Source organism: Protopterus annectens, chromosome 3.part0 (genome assembly GCF_019279795.1).
Source record: "Protopterus annectens isolate FY-2018-M chromosome 3.part0, PAN1.0, whole genome shotgun sequence".
NCBI classification, from domain to species: domain Eukaryota; kingdom Metazoa; phylum Chordata; order Ceratodontiformes; family Protopteridae; genus Protopterus; species Protopterus annectens.
Genome location: NC_056731.1, coordinates 105738446 through 105763199, shown reverse-complemented (window position 1 = coordinate 105763199; position 24754 = coordinate 105738446). Strand labels below are relative to the sequence as shown.

The 24754-nt window shown below is 41.3% G+C and overlaps 1 protein-coding gene across 1 annotated transcript in view; it reads left to right on the top strand.

Annotated features, from left to right (window-relative positions):
- The window catches only part of TOMM7 (translocase of outer mitochondrial membrane 7), a 304520-nt gene extending 282853 nt beyond the window's left edge, over nucleotides 1-21667 (top strand). The window contains exon 3 of the mRNA XM_044064610.1: nucleotides 21461-21667. Coding sequence (XP_043920545.1) covers nucleotides 21461-21476 — 16 coding nt within the window. The 3' untranslated portion in view covers nucleotides 21477-21667. The remainder of the gene's footprint in view (nucleotides 1-21460) is intronic.
- The last annotated feature ends 3087 nt before the right edge of the window (nucleotides 21668-24754 follow it).

The window sequence follows — 24754 nt, the reverse complement described above, 5'->3', positions numbered from 1 at the left end:
AACTAATCCAACTTTTATGCCAAAAGTGGTCTCCAGGGTATCATTGAACCAATCAAATCCACCTGCCAACATTCTTCCCCAACCCACAGAACAGGGGGGAGAGACTATTACATACATTGGATGTGCACAGGCAATTGTGCTATTATCTGGACAGAACCAAAACCAACAGAAAGACTGACCAGCTTCTGGTAGCGTATGCAACAGGAATGGAAGGAAAAGCAATTTCAAAACAGACAATCTTAAAATGGATAGGAAATTGCATTAGATTTTGTTACTCATTTCATGGAAAGACAACTCCAGAAAACATCAGACCTCACTCCACAAGAGCTACAGCCACTACTACAGCTTTCCTACGAGGAGTGGCTACCAAAGACATTTTAGAAGCTGCTACTTGGAGCTCCGTGCATACATTTGCCAAGCATTATAATCTACCTTTATACTCCAGATCCCGAGCAGGTTTTGCAACTGCTGTTTTGCAAGGGATCTTAGCTACACCATAAGCATCTTAGTGCCTCCACCCCCAGTTTGGCTATGGTATTCTAACCATTTGTTAGGACTGCAGATGCATCCTTGAAGGACATAGTACAGTTTTGTACCTACCATAAATGTAGATGTCCGAGAGGTATGCATCTGCAGTCAGGATTACCCACCCTCCTTCCCCTCTGTGGTACTCCTAGGGTATTTGCCCATCTTATAGCTGGCTGGGGGAATCTATTATGGTGTATTTGTTTGTATATATGTATATACATGCTTATTTTGTTTGCTCTCTACTGTTTGGAACCATTTGCATTATCCAAATTTAGCCTGCCTAGAGGGCACCTGGCATCTGGGGCAAGAAACACTGAGGAAGATGGCGTCGGCTGATGCCTTTATACCCAATAAACAGCCGCTATGACGTCGGGTGAAGTGCGACATCAGCCAAGGCCAGACCCAGACTTTGGAATCCGGCCGACCGAGGGGCTGCCTGAGGCAGGACAACCCATTTGTTAGGACTGCAGATGCATACCTCTTGGACATCTACATTTATGGTAGGTACAAAACTGTACTTTATGTTGTACATAAACAAGCAGGGGGGTACACATTCCTACCCCCTATGCAGAGTAGCCATGGCATTGTGGAACACGGCCTTGACCTACCAAATACAACTACAAGCTCAATTCCTGCCAGGAAAGCTGAATATTCTGGCAGACGAACTAAGCAGAAGTCTCATGGATCCACACAAATGGAAACTGGAACCACGGAATTTCAACATGTTGACACATAAATGGGGGTACCCCAGACATAGATCTTTTTGCCTCACCCCAGAGCTATCAGTTGGACAAATTCTGCACAAGAACTCATCACAAAAAAGCTTGGAAAGTGGATGCTCTATCATTCAGCTGTCTATTCTTTTCCCCCTCTGCCTCTGCTCTCCAAAGTTCTATTAAAAGTCAGACAGGACAAACCAAAAATGATTCTAATTGCTCCAGACTAGCCTCGCCAACACTGGTGCCCACTCCTGCGCAATGTCACACCTTCCACCGTGGCACCTGTCTCAGCAGAGCAACCAAATTCTGCATACTCTGCTCCAAACTTTGAATCTTGCAGTGTGGCTAATCACCTAAATTCACCCTTAGCATCCCTCAGCAAACCGGTAATGGATGTCATTTTGGAGGCGAGAAGGCCTAGTACTAGAAAATCTTATGCTGACAAGTGGAAAAGATTCTGTACCTGGAACTAATCACTAGGAATAAGCACAGCAGTGCCCAATATTCCTCGGATTTTACAATACTTAACTGAGATGCTGCACAAAGGCCTGTCCTTTTTCTTCCATAAAAATCCATGCCTCTGCCATTTCAGCTCATTACAACACAGAACCTCCCCTCTTCTCTCATCCTCTGCTAAAGCAGTATCTCAGAGGGGCCAAAAACTTAAGACCTTCCAGGAGAGCTCCAACCCCTGCCTGGGACCTTAATTTTGTATTGGAAAAACTCGCTCTCCCTCCTTTCGAGCCAGCTGCTACTGCAGACTTTCTCTCCTGGAAAACAGCTTTCCTTTTAGCAGTCACTTCAGCTAGAAGGATTTCTGAATTACAGGCTCTTATGGCAGTGGAGCCTTTCATTATTTTTCACACGGACAGTCTCTCTCAAGACCAATCCATCCTTCATGCCTAAGGTGGTATCCAGTATGGCTCTTAATCAGACCATTCATTTACCAACTTTCTTTCCCAATCCTCAGAACAAGGGGGAGTGGATTTCTGCATTCATTGGATGTACACGGGCAACTTGGATTTTACTTAAACAGGACAAAATCTCTAAGAAAATCTGACCAACTACTGGTGGCATTAGGGAAAGGCAATTTCAAAGCAGACTATTTCCAAATGGCTAAGCCATTGTATTCATTTCTGCTATATGCAACATGGTAAAACTATTCCCCAGGAGATCAGATCTCATTCCACCAGGGCTGCATCTACTTCAGCAGCCTTTCTCAGACGTGTTCCTACAGAGACATTCTACCTGGAGCTCAGTTCATATGTTCACCAAACATTACCATTTACCTTTCTTCTCTAAATCCAGAGCTGGCTTTGCCACTACTGTCCTGCAGAGCCTTATAGATGGTCCTAATGCTGTATAAATCCATCCTCCCAACCATAGCTTTGGGAATCTACCCAAATGTAATGACTGCAACAGTGAAACATGAAGAACATAGTACAGTAGTGTACACTTACCATAAATGTAGATGTTCAAGTGTATTCACTGTTGCAGTCCTGGTTACCCGCCCTCCAGCCCCCTGTTTTTCTCTTTCTATACCTCTACTTTCTTTTACTATGCTTAAAAGCCTTTTTGGTGTGTATGCTTTTGTTTGGAGGTATATTTTTTGTGTTTTAAATTTATATATATTTTGCTTCCCATTTAGGGGGCACCTGACATCTGGGGCAAGAATGATGTAATGGCGTTGGCTGCATGTTTTATACCCCTGACGTCATGGAAGAAGGGACAGCAACCGACGCAGGACCCAAGACTTTGTTAATCAGGCCGACGGAGGGCAACCTGCCAGCAGATTACCCAAATGTAATGACTGCAACAGTGAATACACTCTACATTTATGGTAAGTGTACACAACTGTACTTTCCACCACCCTGGGACCTGAACTGTGTGTTAGAGAAGCTCACTGTTGCCGATTTGAGGCAGCAGCTACAGCCTCTCTACTGCACTTGGAAAACTGCTTTTGGTGGCCTTGACATCAGCCAGGAGAGTATCAGAGCTCCAGGCCCTCATGGTCACCCCGCCCTTTTTAATCTTCCACAAGGATAGGGTAACCCTATGGACTAAACCCACCTTTATCCCTAAGGTAGTCAGTGAGTTGTCCCTGAACCCATGTATCCACCTACCCACCTTTTTTCGCAACCCCAAAATGACAGTGAGAGAGTCCTGCATTCCCTTAATGTGAACAGACAGCTAAGATTCTAACTATACAAGACAAAATGGAGATCAGAGCAACTGTTTGTCTCCTTTCACCCCAGGGCTCTGGGAAAATCTGTGACAAAGAAGACTATTTCTATCTTAATTTTCAAAGCCATCTCCTTTTGTTATACCTACCATGGCAAACACACAGACTCTAATTTAAAAACCCATTCCACTAGGGCCATGGCCTCCTCTGGAGCATTTTTCAAAGGGCTGGATACTGAATCTATTCTAGAAGCGGCTGTCTGGACATCTGTCCATACCGTCACCAAACACTACAAGCTGGACCACATCTCCAGATCTAGAGCAGGTTTTGCTAGGGCAACTCTACATGGATTTTTAGAAAATAGTTCCAAACTACCCTCTTCTTCTCCCCTTTGAGCTATGGCACTCACTCAAAGGTTATATGAATACTGCAACACGAGAATAAAAGAACATAGAATAGCTGTGTAAAATCTTACCATAACCATAGATGTCCTTCTCTTCCATGTTGCAGTATTTTATCCCACCCTCCTACCCACTGGAAAAGAAGAAGGAAAAAAAAAGGCATTGATGGATGATTCAGGACTTGTGCAGCTATCCTGGAATTGGGGTCCAACTGGGGCATTCATTTCTGAGGAAGGTATGTGCAGATGTCACTTTTATGGCCCACACACCCTATGGCCATCGTCCGACATCCGACGTACCTTGCAGTGACTAAAGCTTTTGTATACTGGCCAGACATTCAGGTCGCTAGGTGGAGGCTAACCCAAAAGTTATGAATACTGCAACATGGAAGAGAAAGGACATCTATGGTTATGGTAAGATTTTACACAATTATTCTTTGTTTTTAGATCTTCTTTGCTGCAAAGAACTTGGCTGGTCATTGGATTGTCCTCGTCTGCCTTTTTACGGGTTACTGTTTTTGCTAACTATTTTGTTGTTTTCAAAAAGATTTTCTCATCAGCATTTGTCCTTTAAGGTTTTAGATAAGTGTAGTCCTGATAATGTCTCCAGTACTGCTTGGTACACGATGTCTGTAACAGGCCGTTTTTAGCCTTTTGTATATTCTGTAATTTTCTTGGAGAGTTGCCATTAAAAAACAATTTAAAAAACAGTTTTGCTTAATTGTTATAAGCTTTTTCCAACTGTGGTATTGTTTGCTTATCTTTTATGTTGTCTTCTGTTTCTAAAGCTTCCAGTTTACTTTTTGTGTTGGAAGAACTTCTGTACATTGTTGATGTTTCTGCATCTTTTTTTCTGTTTGTTCATGTACTTGGATGGGAAAAGTGGATTTCATAGTTCTTTTGAAGGGAAAAAAATCTTTCCCCAGGACAAGAATAAGAAGTGTATAATTTGTCTGGATGGAAGTGCTAGTCCTTTAAAGTGTGAAATTTGTGTTGAATACTCATCTTCTACATTGAGTGATGTAGAAATTGCAGTGTGCAAATTATATGATAAATTTTTGTCAGCTTAAATTTCTGGTAGTTAAGGTTCAGCTGAACCTAACACATCAGCTTAAAGGCTAACTGATTCTTTTGTTTCAAAGCCTACGTAATAGTGTCCATTTTTAAAAAGCAGCATAAGGTACACGTGCTAGCATATCTTCTGTTCTGCATCTTGTGAATTATCAAAATGCATGGATTGTGCTGTTAAGGGTAATTGAATAGTTTGTGTGCCCCCCCCCCCCCCCCAAGTAGTTTCTCAGGCTATTTCTCTGACTTGTTTCTCTTGCAGTGTGTAATAAATAGGTTGCCATTGCACTAGAATTCTCAAAGCCAAGGCCTTCCATGCTGAAGTATGAGGCACTAAACACCTGCCATATGTGCATTCAGTTAAATTTGCAGAGGCCCTTTGTTGAACTTATCCCTTCCAGGTTTTTAGAATGGGATAGAAAATTGACTGCTATCTGCACTTCAGATACCGGGTTAATGAGTTTTTCCTCTCTAATTCCCACATTATTTTGGTTTTCATCCCAGTCTCAGTACTATTAGTGTTGATGCAGACTTCAGTCATTATGTACACCTCATTGACATTGGAGGCTATATTATTAATGACTGGGAATCTGTACAATGGAGGCTATATTATTAATGACTGGGAATCTGTCCAATGGAGGCTATATTATTAATGACTGGGAATCTGTCCAAAGTCACTTTGAGACCAGCACAGGTGTCACCTGTGTTCTGGCACTCTTCTTTGCTGCATTGTCCTTCCACATCACAGCCTGTGCCAGTGAATTATCTCATGCTCTAAGTCTTTTGCTGAGTCTTAGGGTCCTAAAGCTGTCATTCCAAGCATTGACTGAAACACTGCAGCAGCTTTTTCAGACCATTTTGGGTGCAAAAGACTTCCTTTATTGGTACTCATGTCTTCTAAAGGCTATAGGAAGGCTTGTGTACAAGAGTCCCCCTCAGCCACTCTATACGAGTTATTGGAAACTTAAATCATTTCCAGGACCTCACTGAACTGCTTTCATTAAGAAGAGATGAAGGGACATCAGAATGGAGCACTCTGTAGAAAATTTTCTAGCCTTCCTGTTGGTTATTGTGAATTGTGTCCCTACAGGCTGACATTCTTAAAAGTTGCTATTCGTATTACCTCAGAGAATCCAGATATGGTCTATCCCAATTCCTTAAAAAAAAAAAAAATAATAATTTGTCCTCCCAGGGAGTGGAGTTTCGGGATGGAGTCTCCTAAACCAACTGATTTAATTCCAGCATGTGCTCTAAAGTAGACTTCTCCAGTACAGAAACTCTGCGATTCACCCACCAGATAATGAGCCCAAGTTAATGAATTGCTTGGGGATTCATGTGTACACATCTTTCACTCTTTCATTTGCGGGTTCTTAATCACTTGGCTCACCTGGTGGAGTTTCAAAGGGATATGATGAATGCAGTATGTAATGCCACTAAAGGTTCTCCTATGGCTGTGGGATCTAGTACAGCTGTTCACCAACACATATGGCTTACTATTCCAGGCATCAGCATTGTGTGGGCTGGAAGTAAAAGCAGCTATGGAAGATGCAAAAAAAAGTGTAGTCAGTGCTATTGGAGTTGAACGTTAGCCTTTTCAAAGGATAGTTTCTGCAAAACAGAGGAGGGCTTGCAACATCAAAACAGCAGCCTAACAGCCAGTATAATTTTCAGAGAGGTCATGGGTCCTGAGTTAGGGGTGCTCAGCAGTTATTGGGTAGCAAGTAACAGCCCTTTGGCCATGCCTGGCTGCTGCTGCTATCTGGAGACATTTGAAGGGGGTCATTTACTATTCCACCTGTCTGTGAAAAAAAAAAAACATGGAAAGATATGTGAGGACAGTTAATTTCCAAGGGTACAATGTGACTTGACCTTCTCTTCCTTTCCTTCCATTTTTTCATTACCTCCCGTGCTTATTATCCTAGCTCTTCAGAAGAAAGCAGCACCAGACAGAAGTCTAAGCATGTTTAACAAGAGTTACCTAGGAGGTCCTACCAGACCAGGAGGAGTCTGAATATTTCTCCAGGTTCTTTGTAGTGCCCAAAAAAAGACAAAGGCCTGCAGGCCAGCTTTGGTTATCAGCAGCACAAACACATTTATCCCATAGGAAACCATTTGAATGGTCTGTCCAATCAGTCCTTCCTTATCTAGCAGGAGGACAGTAGATGTGCTGTTTAGACTGCCAGAACAGTTACATCCATGTAAAAAAAATGTGCGAATAGAATCTAGGATATATCTGTACTTTAGAGTTAGATAGCCATCAAGTAACAGCCCTTTGGCCATGCCTGGCTGCTGCTGCTATCTGGAGACATTTGAAGGGGGTCATTTACTATTCCACCTGTCTGTGAAAAAAAAAAAAACATGGAAAGATATGTGAGGACAGTTAATTTCCAAGGGTACAATGTGACTTGACCTTCTCTTCCTTTCCTTCCATTTTTTCATTACCTCCCGTGCTTATTATCCTAGCTCTTCAGAAGAAAGCAGCACCAGACAGAAGTCTAAGCATGTTTAACAAGAGTTACCTAGGAGGTCCTACCAGACCAGGAGGAGTCTGAATATTTCTCCAGGTTCTTTGTAGTGCCCAAAAAAAGACAAAGGCCTGCAGGCCAGCTTTGGTTATCAGCAGCACAAACACATTTATCCCATAGGAAACCATTTGAATGGTCTGTCCAATCAGTCCTTCCTTATCTAGCAGGAGGACAGTAGATGTGCTGTTTAGACTGCCAGAACAGTTACATCCATGTAAAAAAAATGTGCGAATAGAATCTAGGATATATCTGTACTTTAGAGTTAGATAGCCATCTCAAGTTCCAGTGACATTGAGATAAAGCCCTGACTGACTACAACCTAAATGACCCATGTTCGGTTAGTGGCACAGGTGCCTTCTGGAACTGGCATGTGGAGAATGGGAGTGCCTGACGTGGGGCAATGGGGGGCAGAGTAGGGTTATCCTATATTGGAAGAAGAGGGGCAACAACCCTTGAAGTGGTTCTGATGTCCTTCGTGGATGCATCTGCAGTCATAACAACTGGGTTGTCCTGTCGTCAGGCAGCCCTTCGGTCGGCCGGATTCCAAAGTCTGGGTCCGGCTTCGGCTGATGTCGCACTTCACCCGACGTCATCTCTGCTGGTCTTCGGGTATAAAGGCATCAGCCGACGCCATTTTCCTCAGTCTTTCTTGCCGTGTGGCGCCCGAAGCAGAAGCTGTTCGCAAGTGCCGGTCGGTCAGATCCAGAGATTACTACTACCGAATACTACTTCGAAGACTTCTAAAAGCTAAGTACCCCGTTGGGGACTCTTTCTTGCCTCAGCCGATGTCAGAAAAAGTCAATAACTGTTTAACTTGTGGGAAACAAATACCTCATAAAGATTTCCACTCTTACTGTCTGCCTTGCTTAGGCCCAGACCACGACGTAGCAGCCTGTTCAGCCTGTGCTTCCTTCAACCGACGAACGCTAAGGCGTCGGTCGGAGTATGCTGAACAGTTTTTCGCTCAGACTTTGCGTACATTATGCCGTCGGATCCTCCGACTACCCAAATTGTTAAAAAACGCAAGGAAAAAGACCGACACTCGCGGTCCGCGGTTTCGGCCGAAACCACGGTTAAGCAAGCCGCGAGTGTCTCGGTTTCGGCCGAAACCGAGAAAACTGGTCAATCTTCAGCCGAATCCATGACTACTACTGAGGCTCCCGCTACTTTACCTGAATCGGCCTCAGAAATTTTGCCTACAACTGTGGCTTCTAGTGAGTTATCTGACACCATCCCTTTGGATGTCTCTACCCCAGCACATGGTGCTGCAAGACCCCCTGCAGCCATGTCTATCAAGGCCTTTGCCAGGGCTAAAGCAGCCAAATCTGCTAAGTCAGTGCCTGTTAAACCTCCCTCGCACAGGCCCACTTCCAGTTCACAAATGCTTACTCTGGCAGAAGATTTAATATCCTTAATTAGGGGATCCCAATATCACCCAGACAGGGCCTCTCAGCCACCAGAAAAGAGACCTAGGACAGAGCCCCCCGAGCCAGTGTCCTCTGATGATTCTGCGGATGACTCCGACATTGCAGAACAGCCAGAGGATCCTTTCTACTTATGAAGACTCTGATGCTGAAGAATCCATTCCAGCTGCCTCTCCACCAGAGGAATTTTCCTTTGGGGAAACCTTACATGCCATGAGAGAGCAATTCCAATGGCAGGGACAAGATTTCTCAGATTCAAGAAAAAGGCTTAGGACTTTTCTGCACTTACCACAACATAGGCCCTTAGCTATTCCTCCTGTTTTGCCTGTTGTGGATGATGCATTTAATGATGTCTGCATTGCTCCTGATTCTTTACCTCCAGCCCCTGCCAAACCTGATAGATTTTACAGGGTACCAGACACTCATCACCACCTATACAAGGCCCCACTGGCGGACCCCGAAACTATTTCCCAGGGGCCTAAGGCAGTAGCCTCGACCACAACAAAAAACCGTATACCTTCAGAAAGGGAATCCAGGTCTTTAGACAGATGGGGCAAAAAAGTTTACACTTCTGCTACTCTCTCAGCTAGAGCTTTAAACTGTCAGTTTCACATGATACAATACCAAGAGTTTATGCTTGATCAGTTAACTAAAAAACTATCCTCTGATGACTCTATAGATAAGAAATATGTATTAGAAATGGTAAATAACATACAACAGTTTAGTAACCATTCCTTAAAATGTGGCTATGATGCACTGGAGGCTTCATTTAGATCAGCCATGACTGGCACAGTGATAAGAAGACATGCATGGTTGAAAGAGCAGGTCTTACCGGATCATGTTAAAGCTAAGCTATTAGATGCTCCTATGGATAAGGCCGGTTTATTTGGTACACCTGCCCAGCAGGTAATGAAGAAAATGGAAGAAAAGGCAAAATCTGTACAAACAGTTAAAGATTTCTTACAGGTTCAGCCCCAAGGTTTAGCAGGAACTGGCCTGCCAAAATTGGTCCTTTCCTGACTCCACAAGATCCCAAAGGGGCAGGAATAGACGTTCCAGAGGCAGAAATCAATCCAGAGGAGGTGCCTACAGAGGACGACAGTGGCAAGGTAATAACAGAGGCACAGACACAACCACTACCACTGCAACAGGACAATCACAGTGACTTGACTCTAACTCCGCCTACCAGGGAGCAAATAGCAGCACCATTAGGCGGAAAGTTAGCCTTATTTTCGAAAAATTGGCACTATATCACAAAAGACAAGTGGATTTTGCAAACCATAGACCAAGGCTACGGTTCCACTTCCACACTTTACCAGTCAAAGAGGAATGCCAAACCTGCCTCCAAATCAAAAATAGAAGCTCTACAGCAGATAATGCAATTAACAAAGATGAGAGCTGTGGAAAGAGTACCAATAACAGAACAGGGCAAAGGATTCTACTCCAGACTATTCCTAGTTCCAAGAAAAGAAAAAGTTGGAGACCTATTCTCGACCTGTCCATCTTAAACACATACATCATTGTCCCAAAATTCAAAATGCTGACCCTACAGCAACTTCTTCCCATGCTGGGCAAGGAGTGTTGGCTGGTAACTCTAGATCTCAAGGAGGCATACCTGCACGTCCCCATTCGACCAAATTGCAGAAGATACTTCAGATTTCTTGCAGGATCAGAGCATTATCAATTCTCAGCATTGCCCTTTGGCTTATCTACTGCACCCAGAGTATTCACAAAATGCCTGGCATCAGTAATCGCCCACTGCAGACTACAGGGAATCCAAATTTATCCATACCTGGACGACTGCCTGCTACAAGCGGACAACAAAAGCAAGCTGACAACAGATTTACAAAGGGTCATTTACTTGCTACAAGCCCTGGGATACACAGTCAATTTACAAAAGTCAAGGCTGATACCATCCCAAACAAGGACATTCTTGGGCGGAATTGGACACAGTAAAACAAATGGCATTCCTAACTGCAGAAAAACAAAAAGAACTCCCTCTTTACTTCTTGGCATTAACAAAACAGAACAAGCTAACAGCAAGAAAAGTTCTGCAGGCCTTGGGCTTCATGGCATCATGCATAATCTTGGTCCCACATGCCAGACTGCATATGAGAAAACTACAGTGGTACCTAAAGAATTTATGGTCCCAACACAGGCACAGCCTAGAAGCAGAAATACCACTAATCCCATGCCTAAAACAGGAGTTCCTATGGTGGGCTCAAGCATGCCAGTCAAACCCAGGCCTACCCTTCCACAACTTTCGAACAAGCCAAACCATCACAACAGACGCCTCAGACCTAGGATGGGGGGCACACATGCTGGACAAATGCGTACAAGGATTGTGGACTCAGGACCAGCTACACCTGCACATCAACCAAAAAGAAATGCTGGCAGTAAAAATGGCAATCCAAAAATTCAGACCATTTCTCAAAGAAGGCCATTTGATGATAAGGACAGACAACACCACAGTCATGTGGTACATCAACAAACAGGGAGGCACTCATTCATACCCCCTATGCAGAATGACTTTGGACCTTTGGAACCTGGCACTCTGCTACAACATCCAGTTACAGGCAATATTTGTACCGGGAAAGGAGAACACTCTAGCAGACATGTTAAGCAGAACCACCTCGGATGCTCACGAATGGATGCTACACCTGGACATCTTCAAGACCATCACAAAGAAATGGGGAATGCCACAAATAGATCTATTCGCTTCCCCTCTCAATCACCAGCTCAAAATTCTGCACAAGGACATTCCACCCACTTGCATGGAAGGTGGATTCGCTCTCCTTCAGCTGGAAAGGTCTGACAGCATATGCATTTCCACCTCTTCCCTTGATACACAGGGTATTACTAAAAATCAAGGAGGAACGTCCAAGGATAATCCTGATAGCTCCGAACTGGCCAAGACAACACTGGTACCCATTGCTGAGGAGCATGTCTCGGGAGAAAATGTGGTCAATACCCCTGATGCCTTTGATGTTAACTCAGAACAACTACAGCATCATGCATCCAAACCTAAAAACTTTGCAACTGACTGCATGGAACATCACATAGCAGCAACTAATCCAGATCTTTCCCAAAGGGTTAAAGACATTATCCTTGAAGCCCGCAGACCTTCAACAAGAAGGAACTATGCAGGAAAATGGAAAAGGTTTGTCATTTGGAGTGCTGAAAGAGGAAAAGATGTCGAATATAGATATTGCTAACATTCTGGAGTATTTGGCAGAGCTTCTACATACAGGCCTGTCCTATTCCTCCATCAAGATACATGCATCAGCTATTTCAGCAGAATACAGCTTTGATCCACCTGTCTTTTCACATCCTCTACTCAGGCAGTTCCTCAGAGGGATCAAGAATGTAAAACCTCCTAGGAAACCACCATTGCCAGCATGGGACTCGAACTTTGTGCTAGAAAAGTTGACACTCCCTCCTTTTGAACCAGCAGCAACAGCAGATCTACAGCACCTGTCATGGAAAACTGCTTTCCTACTGGCAATTACCTCAGCAAGGAGGGTTTCTGAACTTCAGGCCTTAATGGCAGTACAACCCTTTCTAATCTTCCACCAAGATAGGGTGTCCATGAGAACTAATCCTACATTTATGCCTAAGGTGGTATCCAGAGTGTCTTTAAACCAGGCAATCCACCTACCTACCTTCTTCCCCAATCCACAAAACAGAGGGGAAAGAATGCTGCATACCTTGGATGTACATAGACAGCTACGCTACTACCTGGACAGAACCAAAAGTAACAGAAAAACTGACCAGCTTTTTGTAGCCTAAGCAACAGGAAGGGAAGGAAAAGCAATTTCCAAACAGAAATCTCCAAATGGATAGGAAATTGCATACGATTCTGTTACTCCTTCCATGGAAAACCAATTCCACAGAACATAAGGCCTCATTCTACAAGGGCAACAGCCACTACCACAGCCTTCTTACGAGGAGTGGCAACCAAGGACATTATTGAGGCGGCTACTTGGACCTCCGTGCATACATTTGCCAAGCATTATAATTTACCTCTGTATTCCAGATCCCGAGCAGGGTTTGCCACTGCTGTACTGCAAGGGATCCTAACCACACCATAATTTTTTCTTCCTCCTGCCCAAGTTGGCTATGGTATTCTACCCAGTTGTTATGACTGCAGATGCATCCATGAAGGACATAGTACAGTTTTGTACCTACCATAAATGTAGATGTCCGAACTGGATAGCATCTGCAGTCAGGATTACCCTCCCTCCTTCCCTCTGTGGTACTCCTAGGGTATTTACTCTCCTAATAGCTAGCTGGTGGGGGGAGTCTCTTATGGTGTATTTGTTTGTATATATGTACATACATGCTTATTTTTTGTGTTTGCCTTCTATCTTTTTGGAAACATTGGCATTTATCCAAAATTTAGCCTTCCAAGAGGGCAACTGGCATCTGGGGCAAGAAACACTGAGGAAAATGGCGTCGGCTGATGCCTTTATACCCGAAGACCAGCAGAGATGACGTCGGGTGAAGTGCGACATCAGCCGAAGCCGGACCCAGACTTTGGAATCCGGCCGACCGAAGGGCTGCCTGACGACAGGACAACCCAGTTGTTATGACTGCAGATGCTATCCAGTTCGGACATCTACATTTATGGTAGGTACAAAACTGTACTTTTTTTGTTTTTGATTTAAGCTACAAATGTAGTAGCCTTCATTGTCAGGTGCCCAAGAAAGTATAGTGACCCATGCTATGGCACAGATCACATGTTCCCTGCTCACAGGGAAGGGTTAGGCTGTTTGAAAGACCCATTATGGCTGACTGTATGATGGCTGTGTAATGAATTATTCTTGTCCTGATGTTTGGTTACAGATGAGCAATGGCTGAGGCTTGATATTTGGCAGGCAGTGGGGACAAATAATGATGCAGAAAAATGAGTTTGAGGCAGTTATTGTTAGTTCTGGACTCTTCATTCTGTATAAGCATTTGTATATTGTCAACATGTTTTGCATACATTTTCTTGCATTTTTTATATGAAATGTGTTTTGTAATAGATGATTTGTATTTAATTAATTTAATTGATTTTGTTTTCTGATTGCTCTTTCATAGTTTAAATTTTAAGTGACAGTTGGTGTATTTTAGTCTGAGGAAGCTGTCTGGCTGATCAGGAAAGCATTTACTCTTTTTTACTGCGTTTTATTAAATACGTTTCTTTCAGCCGTGACAGTTCGTATTCTTTTTTTGTTAATTTTGCTCTGATGTGAATACTGAGCGTAGACCCGGTACCTGCATCTGTTTTGTTTGGACTTGTTTGTTTCTGTGGATATTCAGTCCGGGACATGGCCAAAGGACATGAAATTGAACTAAGTTATGATCTGAGTGGCAATATGGTCCCGCGGCAGCAACTTGAACGCTTTAGCCACATGTTGAACATAGAAGGTACTCCTCTAGTAGAGAAACGTATTTTTGCTGAAAGTAATGCAGTTGAAGTTGACCAAGGGACACAAGTGCGATCCCTTGAGAAGTTTAGAGCGTTGAGAATAAGCTGTATAAATTCAAAGACTCCAATGGCAGAGGTTCCACCTAGAAGCCTCGCTAAGATATAAGATAGTCCCAAGAGGCTTGAGAGTCTTAACGATGCCTACCTATGGGGGCACTTTACCTGATCATCTAAAAAAATGGCAACAACTTAACCTACAACTCCGCTACGATTATATGCACCTGCTTATAGACATTTTCTTGCCTCAAGAAAGGGAGCTTGCCAATGAGTTGGAGAGTTTACAGAAAAACTTTCATTCCAACTTTCCAACAGAGACTATCGGCGATAAGTTGGATAATCTGTATGAAAGTGTGTTGAATTATGAAAAGAGTTTACAAGGTACTAAGCTAAAGAAGCTCGAGAGGGGCATGAATGATTTTCAACGGGGGGCCGTCTTCTCTTGGTCTAAACCACACACCATTACTGCAAAGGAACCAATAGCTCTATCCTCTGATGTGATAGATGGCAATCAGCAACCAATAGCAAGCATAACAGTTGATGGAGGTGTGGCTACACCACCTAACCCGGTATCAGTACAGAGTTCGCCTACTCTTTTGACTGAGCAACAGCCCATAGTAAGAACTAAGGAACGAACAGCACTGAATAATGGGATAACCAGTGAGAACAGTAATTCATCCACTGTTAAACCCCCTTTTTCCACCGTTCTAAGAGGGACAGCAGAGACTTCACATTGAAGGATACGCTTCCCATAAGGGAAAGATCAAAGAGCAAAGGAAGAAGAGATCACGTTCGACAAATACAGAGTTCAGAGGAGACACACAACAGGATGATGACACGCAGCAAAAAATATGAGGGTTTTGTTATTAATTTATCCTTTTTACAACTAACTGCAGCCCAGAATTCATTATTAGGCAAGGGGCTTTCATTTATTCCAGCCCAGTAAACTAACATGACGGACATCATTAGAGACATGAAACTGTTTGGTCGTACACTTTCACTTAAAACCATGTTTAAAGAAACTTCTGTAGTAGCTAATGATTGTTTTAAAAAACGCAATACGTTTGTAATGAAAAAGCATCCAATGGTAGATGCTTTTGTTAATGTCTGTGAAAGGCAAATAAGGGAGTTTGATACCAACAGACCACAAACGTTCTTTAACCTAAGTAAAGATTAAACTAATGCTCTTTGTGAGCTAAAGGCTTTACAATCAATAGAAATTAGTCCAGCTGATAAAGGGGGGGGGGGTTGTGATCATGGATAAAGGACTCTATGTTAAACAGAGGGTTCCTATCATGTAGTCAAACTTTTAAATGTTTGAACCTCATATGGTCGAGACTATAGGTTCGAATTTGTAAAAGTTTGAGCGTTTCAATGGAAATCTCCATAAGCGGAGGTTTCCATTTTGTTCAATGGGGTGCGATCTCAGAGTTGGTATGTTTAAGTAGCTGGGGGTGTGGGGGGTGCAGGTTGGCTTGCCCCCGCTGGTTAAAACAGTTTATTTTGTTTTCTGTTTTTTTTTTTTTATCCTTAGTCGAATTTTTGTAACTTCGAGCATAATGGTTCGAACATTACATGTTCAAAGTTATAAGACTTCAACTATGTAATATAGACCCTTGAACAGATGTTAAAATTGTTAGATGACTGTGAGACTTGTGCATGTATTACTAGAATTGCAGTTAAGGAAATAGATAGAATTTCCTTTTGGTTGTTTGATGTACTAATGATACATCAAATTACAGAAGAGTTAGTTAAATATTTTAACATTGAGGACCTGACTATCCCGGTTATCTATGGACTCCCCAAAATACATAAAGACATGGTACATCCACCCATGAGGCCTATAGTTTCTAGTAAGGGTTGGGCTACTGAAGCTATGTCAATCTATGTAGAGAAAAACCTGCACCCCATATTAGAGTCGTGTGAAACGGTACTGAAAGATGCTGAATCTTTTTTGAGATCATTATGCAATAAGGTTGACACACTTGATAAAGATTTTATACTAGTGACTTTGGATATAACATCCCTCTTCACAGTGGTATCTAATTGCTGAGGAATAGAAAATATTAGAAGTCTACTATGTATGAAGCAGATCTACACTAATGAAAAAATTAACTTGTTGTGTAGTCTGATAGAGATTTTGGAAAACAATGTCTTTATATTTAAAAAAGGATTTCTATTTACAGAAGGTTGGCATAGCTATGGGCACTGCCTGTGCCAACAGCTACGCCAGCCTAACACTGGTACAATGGGAGAACACTAGCCTTATATATGGGAATGAGTTTGCAGAGCATGTACTATAGTATGTGTTTTATGGATGACATGTTCCTCTTGTGGCGTGACACACCAGATAAGCCTAGAAGGTTTGTTGAATATCTTCACACTACGAAAACTTTTCTAAAGTTTAGTTGTAAACATTCTGATGAACAGATTGAATTTTTGGATGTCTTGGTTAAGAAGTCATAATTAGGAGGGATAGTAACAGGGTTATATAGGAAACCTAGTAGGAAAAATTCCCTGTTACACAAAAGTAGTATGCACCCCAGACATGTTAGCAAAAATGTGCTGAAGGGGCAGTTTCTGAGGATGAGTAGGTTACATAATAGAGATGCAGGACTAGATGAAGCCATGTTACTGCTAAGAGAATATTTTTTGAATAGGGGCTGTAATGAATCGGGGCTAGACCTGTGCATTAAGCAAACCTATGAAGAAGGGAAAGGGAAACCATACTTCTCCAGGGACTTAGTATATGTGCCCCCAGAACGTAGTGTAACAGATAAACTCAGGTTCCTAGTACCTTATGCGAGTGACATTAATTCATTCTGTGAAATTTTTAAGAGAAATTGGAACATCCTGACAGCTACAAAGGAATTGGAGGGTGTTATTGATTCAATACCACATTTCTCATACACAAATAGAAAATCACTTAAGACAACTTTGTTACAAAACATCAGATAATAAACCTAAGGAATTGTCTAATAGAGTAGGGACATACCTGTGTAGAAATTGTACAGTGTGTAGATACATTTTTCTCGGGGTCAATTTTTCAGCACCCTAAACAGAATTTTAGAATAGAGGTGGATTTTTATTCAGACTGCAGGACAGGAAATGTGGTATACCTTAGTTTTTGCCAACACTGTAAAATTGTTTATGAAGGAAAAACTAATAGAATGCTTAAGGTGTGAATTTTAGAACATATGAGGGATATAGCCAATAAGAAAGAGATGAGTGCTTTAGCTAAACACGTTGAAGCTGAGGGTATACATCATGTCTTTAAATTCTTAGTTTTGGAAAATAAGAGTAGGACTGAGGAGACAGAACAAAGGTGGATCATACAGCTGAATGCTGATAAACATCCAGGAATCAATGAAATGGTGTCTCTGAGACCATTCCTGAAAGCTAAACCACTTAAACATTAGAAATATTAAATAAACAGTAGGGCTCGTATTCGTATAAATTGCAGTCATGAATTATTATAAATCTTTTATCCTATATAAGCATTTGTATATTGTCAACATGTTTTGCATAAGTTTTCTTGCATTTTTTATATGAAATGTATTTTGTAATAGATGATTTGTATGTAATTAATTTAATTGATTGTTTTCTGAGTGGTCTATCATAGTTTAAATTTTAAGTGGCAGTTTGGTATATTTTAGTCTGAGGAAGTGATCTGGCTGATCGCGAAAGCACTTACTGTTTTTTACTGCTTTTTATTTAATAAGTTTTCTTTCAGGTGTGACAGTTTGTATTTTTTGGTGCTGCCTTAGGTTCAACAAAGGCATATCTGTGGTTGCAATGCACTTGTGTCTACTGGGAGCTAAACTGTTTGTGTATCTGAACTGGCTCTTACTCTCCCATACATAAATTAGTGATGGAATCTAATCAGCTTGTTCATTTGTTGTAGAAATAATTTTGTGAGCAAAGTCACTTGCAATGTGCACAGTTAACTTTGCACATGAAGTTATGTGTAGAAAAACATGCCACAGACTATCTCAAGCTCTTCAAACAAAAGTTTCTGCTTTCCTTGCATCTTCACCACCACGGTTCACTTTTGTCTCATAGTGCTAGCTCTCATGGCTGCAGCCAGTACCACGATTCCACATGCGAGATGCTAAGGGGAGTTGTTCAGTAGAGTCTTCAGGTTCAGTGGTTTCAAATTGAGGATTCTTTGGCATATTAAATCTACATCTCTTAAGCCTACTAATGCCAATTAATGTGGTGGATAGATACCAACAATGTTTCCTTTAGGGAGTCATTTCCACTTTTACCTTCAGTGGTTAACAGTCTGTGTGGACACTTCTGGGGTGGGGGTCATTTCAATGGGCAGACAGTTCAGTTTGTTACTTGAATTCTCTTCACATAAACATATTTGAGATGAGAGTAGTTGTGCTGTCCTTTACAGTGTGAGACCATAAAGGGCATTCCCCTGTAGAAGCAATAGAAATGTTTTTACTCCAGACTTTATGGTCCCAAAGAAAGATGTCTGTCCGAGATCCATTTTAGATTTGTTGGCTGAGCAAATTGTAAGGATTATCGAAATTCAGAATGTTAACAATACAAGCATTCCTCCTGCTGCTTTTCTGCCCTCCTTTTTTGTTTTACTGCCTGTGAACCACAAGTTACAGTGAAATGAGCTTTACAGAGCTATACAAGTTATGGGAGATGACTTATTTCCAGATCTTAATTTAGAGGGATAACAACTTGTTTTCTACTGTTTTTTCATCTTTTTGTGCATGACAGGCTTTGACACCAGAGAGTTCCTCCTCTTCAGTTTTACAGTCGACTGTACTGTTTGTTACACTGTTGCAACCATTATTCATCACTGCATCTTTGACGGACATTTTCCTCAGGCTTGGAAGTTCCATGGTTGTTCTGCTTCATAAGGATAAATTTTCCCACTCACAAAGTTTATGCCCATCACCCCATTTATGCACCACCTCCGAATGCATGGAAATGTTGCTTCCATACACAAAACCCCTCTTTACATTCAGTGTTCTTTGTGGATCACTGTTGCAGGTGTTATGTGGAGATTTCTGTTGCTGATGGACTCCAACATCTAACCTGACTTACAGTAGAGTACTCTTTTCCCTCATGGCTGGAATGACCTTACTTTACCACAGATGTCTTCACATGCCAGGTACACAGACTTACTCCCCTTACCATATTACTTTTTTTGCTACAAGAGTTTTTCACTGAGTGGTGTGTGTCCGGGCCTATGACTGAAGAACATTGAACATTTAAGTGCCCTGTTTGAGACCAGTTTCTTTCCCTTTCTGTTTTAAATTTGGTTTGTTGTGTTTTTGAACAGCTATCTGGTGAGCAAATTGAGATGCACAGAGTTATATGGCATGCTCATAAGATGGGTATTCTGTTTTTTTTTTTTTTTTTTTTTTTTTTTTTATCTTGTTTTCAGGAAATATTAATGCGCTACCTGTTTACTTGGACTTAAATTTGGTGGCATTTATTTGCTGTACCTTGATTCATGTGGGTTATGTTGATAGAGGGCTATAAAGGCATTTTTAGTGGAAGTGACACATTTGATGTATGTATGAAACGCTAGCTGTGTTGGCATTATGAGCAATCTGAGTTCCTGTAAGAATACAGGAAGCATCACACTCTTCAGTGGTGTGTTTAGTTATCCAGGATGTAGCCAGGAATTTGAGGGTGAAACATCAAATTCTAGATTTTAGACCCAGTCCTTCAGTTTTCAGAACTGAATAAAAAATGTCAGGCTTTAAAAAAAAAAAAGCAATTATTCAGCTTGACATTCCGAAAAAAAGTGGCAAGAAGATACATAACTTCATTTAGCAAAATAAAAATGCAAGCAAAGATGGTTTATAAGGTTTAAATTCACACTTCATTGCAATAATTCATGTTTTAAAGAACTGTACCATTTGGCATACTAGGCACATGGCACGGCTGTGCCATTGCTACTTACAATCAAGACTAGTTTTAGTTCTAAATCTTGTTTTCTTTGGCACAGTTCCCATTCAAGTAACTTATTTGCTATGGAGAAAGCATTTTTCAGCTTCCCTAATCTTAATATGACTTTCTGCTTAAGTTAATCTACTGCTTTGTACCCCTTCTTAAGGCTGGCTTAGAATGTTAGAATTCTTGAGTTGTCACCAGGAATGTTGCCAGACGATGTTTCTGTATCCACCTTGTATATTTCTGTATGTACTGAATATTGTGTATTGTTTTCAGATGTTGCCTCTGCTGCTATAAAATTTGTTTTTATATGATCAAGTATTAATTTAGTTACAGACATTCTGGTCTCAGTTACGAAGAACAAAATTAAACTATGTTTAGACCATTACAGCAGACACTCTGTTCCTGACATTCTCATTAAAAAATGAATACATTGGCTGGCTGTTTCTTTGTTTTGGGCAAACAAAAATTTAGTGTACCTGAATAACTTCATATAGAAAAAAGATTAATATTAAGGCATTAACTTATTTTTTTATCTGCCTTTGAAAAAATTCAATCTATAGTAGTTAAAGTTTTTTGTGCTGAAACTATTTGTCATTACTGACCTATCTGTAAGTAACCTACTCATTTAGATTTCTTTCTGCCTGCTGTTCCAGCCACCCCTGTTCCATGTAATTGTGTACTTGCTGACACCGGTGGTGTTAGGCCTTGACTACCTAGAGAAGGTAAGCCATCATTCTTCAGGAACAGTGCAGGTTTTTTAACATTATTGCATCTTGCTGTCTCAGGCAAGATGAGATGCTGTACAGTCAATGTAGGCCGGCTCTGTTTACAAGATGTTGAAAGAGTCTGCCTCCTTGCTCCGTCTAAATTTTACATGTTGCCATTGTCCTATTACTGTTCTCCACTGGACTTCAGTACCATGTTAACAAATCTAAGCGCCACACCCATCCCCACTGACTTTGCCCATTTATCACCTTGATTTCTTCTTGGATCTGTATTACTTACAGTGCAATTAGGCACAGATCCCTATGCTAACGCACTTGATATAGGCTGTATGGTTTATATTATTTGGGAGCTGGTGTCACAAGCTATACGGTAACATTCCAAGAAAACCCTAGAAGAGGAAAAGATGTTAACACTTAAGTTTTCTTCTTACAGTAAACTGCATGTATTAATGGTACTTTAAAATTAATTGTTTGCTTCTTTTTTTCAGTCTTCTTTGGGGTTGAGAAGCCTGTGGTCCATAAAAGCAACGTAGTTAAAGAAGCCTTGAAGATAAATATTCACAGAGAAAAACAGCATGAAATGTATTACTGAAAATTGAAATTCCGTTTCTGTACCACAGCCTGCTGTTATGATGTTTCTTGGGAAACCCAAGCCAGTTTGCTGAAATAGATGATTAAAGTTGTTTAAAACCAGATTTCTTTGGGTACTTTCCTTGAACACTTTTTTTTTTTTTGCTTAAGGACAGTGGTGCTTTTGGCTGCACTGCATGAAAACATGGATATAGTGGAAAAAAACTTGCATTTTATTTAAATCTGACTGATGTATGTTTTCTGAAGTTAAGCATCTTAATTTGGGAAGGCCCCTACAGTACATTAGGGGAATTGTAAATTATGCAATTCAAGTAATCCTGGTATGTTAATAGCTATTTATTACGTATAGCAGAAAGTACACTTACGACAGCCATAATTTCAGTATCCTGTTAGTCACCTTGACAGAATTTGGGAATATATTTTAAGATACCATTCCTCATTTTGTTTGTTTTTATAGAGTAAGCATCTTGAAATAACAGATGCAGGGATTATGCATCCGATATTGTGTTGAAATGATAGCATACCAGACAGTGACAGATTATATTTAAATTAAACAGAAACTGATGCAAGTTTTTCCTTCATACCTACCACCATAAAATCAGCAGTTTAGCTGTTACTGCTATTGACTGCTGTACAGACATAAGCTTGAAGCTACTTTTGGTGAAAAAATAATTGGGAGGAAAGATGACGTTGAGGTCAGGGATTAAAGTAGAACATTTCCTCCTTGTTTTAAATAAAAGTGTGGTGCCAACAAGTGGAATACATGACCGTTCAATGTCAACTTGAATACCTTTCTTACTGGAAATTCTACATGACACTTGAGGAGAGCGGCTGTGCGAAGCAGAAGGCACAATGATGTAGTTTTGTTTTGCCACATGTAATGAGATATGCGGGAATGGTGGGAAGTGTGTTACTTTACATATCCTATTATCAGAAGGAGTTGAGATGGGGAGTGCAGGAAGACCAGTGTAGAATGCTCATAAGGCATTTAACATGATGATTCAGCCTATTTACTTGTTTTAGAGCATCATTTATGGAGATGTGCAGGAGGACTTTTAGGAGAAGGTGGCAGCTTATGTTAGCTTACGTTAGGAAGGGAGTCACTATATTCACTTTAACAGGTCTTTAACATACAGCAAGACTTGGTTGCCACAGTGTAAATAAGTGAGTTCATAGTGCATAATAAGAAAAACAGCTAATGGTAGGGTTGCTAACTGTCTAGAATTTTTCTGGACAATACAGAATTAAGGGACACTGTCACTGACTTTGAAGAACACGAATATGTGTACAGTAATGTTGTGCAACAATCCACTCGAGGGGAGGTTACAGACACTTCTATTCTGCACGCATTTTGCTTTCACATACTTATCTAGGATTCTTGACAAGAAAAGTTGGCAACCATAGCTAATGGTGAGATTGCGACCACAGGTGAATAGGGCTAGTGGAAACAAGGTCAAAAAGACCAGAATAACAAGACAGAATGGTTAGGACAAGCTTGAATTGGAGTGGTCTTCCTACGGGTTACTTTTCCTATAATCTAAGTCGGTGTAGCACCACGTTCCACCTATTGGCCTCATAGAAGTCATGACTTTGCAGGATTCGTAAAAAAAAAAAAAAAAAAAAAAAAAAAAAAAGGATTTTTTGCTCACTGGTATGTGGTGTTGCTGAACATTCCAAGCACATGAGAAGAGCTTCTGCCAGGGACTGTAGTTTTTCCTGTGGGGTTAAAAGTAATTTAGGTTATGCTACTCCGCCATCCTTCCCTGTGGAATACATCTTAGATGCGGATGGATCCATTTTGTCTGGGTCATCACAGGAAGATGCTTTCTGTGGAGAAACCTTCTCTTTTAAACAAGACAGCATTTTGCATAAACGAAAAGGGAATTTTCAGATGCAAAGAGGGAGGTAATTTGAATTTTTAGGCTTAGTGAAGCCAAAACCCACAGCTGTCTCTCTACTGTATTTAAAGTATTTTGTGACCCCTTTTCATTTGTCATCAGTATAAGCAGGATCTCAGCCCCCAGCCACCAAGAAATTGAACAGATTCTACACATTCAAACTGACCTTTCAGCACACAGATCTATTTGCAGACCTTTGGTTCTCTCACTAGATGAATCAAGGGGTACTAAGTTGGTTCCAGGCCCAGCTATGGGGAGAGCAGTGTGCTGGACAAATGTAAAATGATGATTAATGTATTTGCCATAATGGCTTTTTGAGTATTAGTGGAAAAGAGCACATGGCCAAGTACTAGGGCAGAGTCCTCAAACAGATGGCTGGAGTGAGAAGGTGCAGTATTAAACCCTAAAGTTTTGGCTTGTGAGGGTTGCCCAGGTGACTCAGAATGTTGAGACACAAATTATAAGTTGTGATTATGCTGCTGTTGATGCAGCATCCAGAGGCAGCCATCATGAGGATAGTCATCAGCAGCCATAAATGACTAAAGGTTCAGCTATTGCCAGAAGATGTTAAGTGAGCTTCTTTATGCCCACCTAGGAAGGAGAAAGATTTCTTACACAGGAGACACTCTCAAGATTTAAAAAGTTGGTAGAAAAAGACAGGGTAATGGAAACTTTATCAACTTTTTGTCCACCTGTTATGAAATATAGCAAAAGCTGCCATTCTAAGTCAGTCTCCTTGTACAGATTCAGACTAGATGCCAGCTGGCTAAGAAGGCATTTGAGAGAGAAAAAAAAGCCAAGGCTGCTAAAACTGCAGATGTCCAGTGAGGAGTTTAGACTAGTAATGACTCTGGCACAACTGTTTTGCTTGTACTTCCACCTGTTTTATCATGACTCTCCTCTTTTTTGGATGGGAGGCGTAACTATTTCTAGGGCTATTAGGCAAACATTTGCATTAGATAGCTGGGTGTTTGGTAAAATTTTAAACAGCTACAGGGTATAGTTTAAATCTATATTGCCCTTTATGGGGATGCCTTGGGTTCTGGAAAACCAGTTGGAGCTAGCACTTTCTTCATCGACCAACTGCTAGCTCAGTGGACCATTGAAAAGGTCCCCAGAAGGGTAACAGTACTGGGTTTCTACCCCCAGCTGTTTTTGGCGCCTACAAAGACAGGTCTTTGAAACCAGGTTTGGATCTCTCAGTGCTGTAACATATTAAATAACTTCCATAGTGTACATTATTTACTTTACAGTACGTCCTTCCCAAGCCATTCCTTGAGATGTTGGAACTGA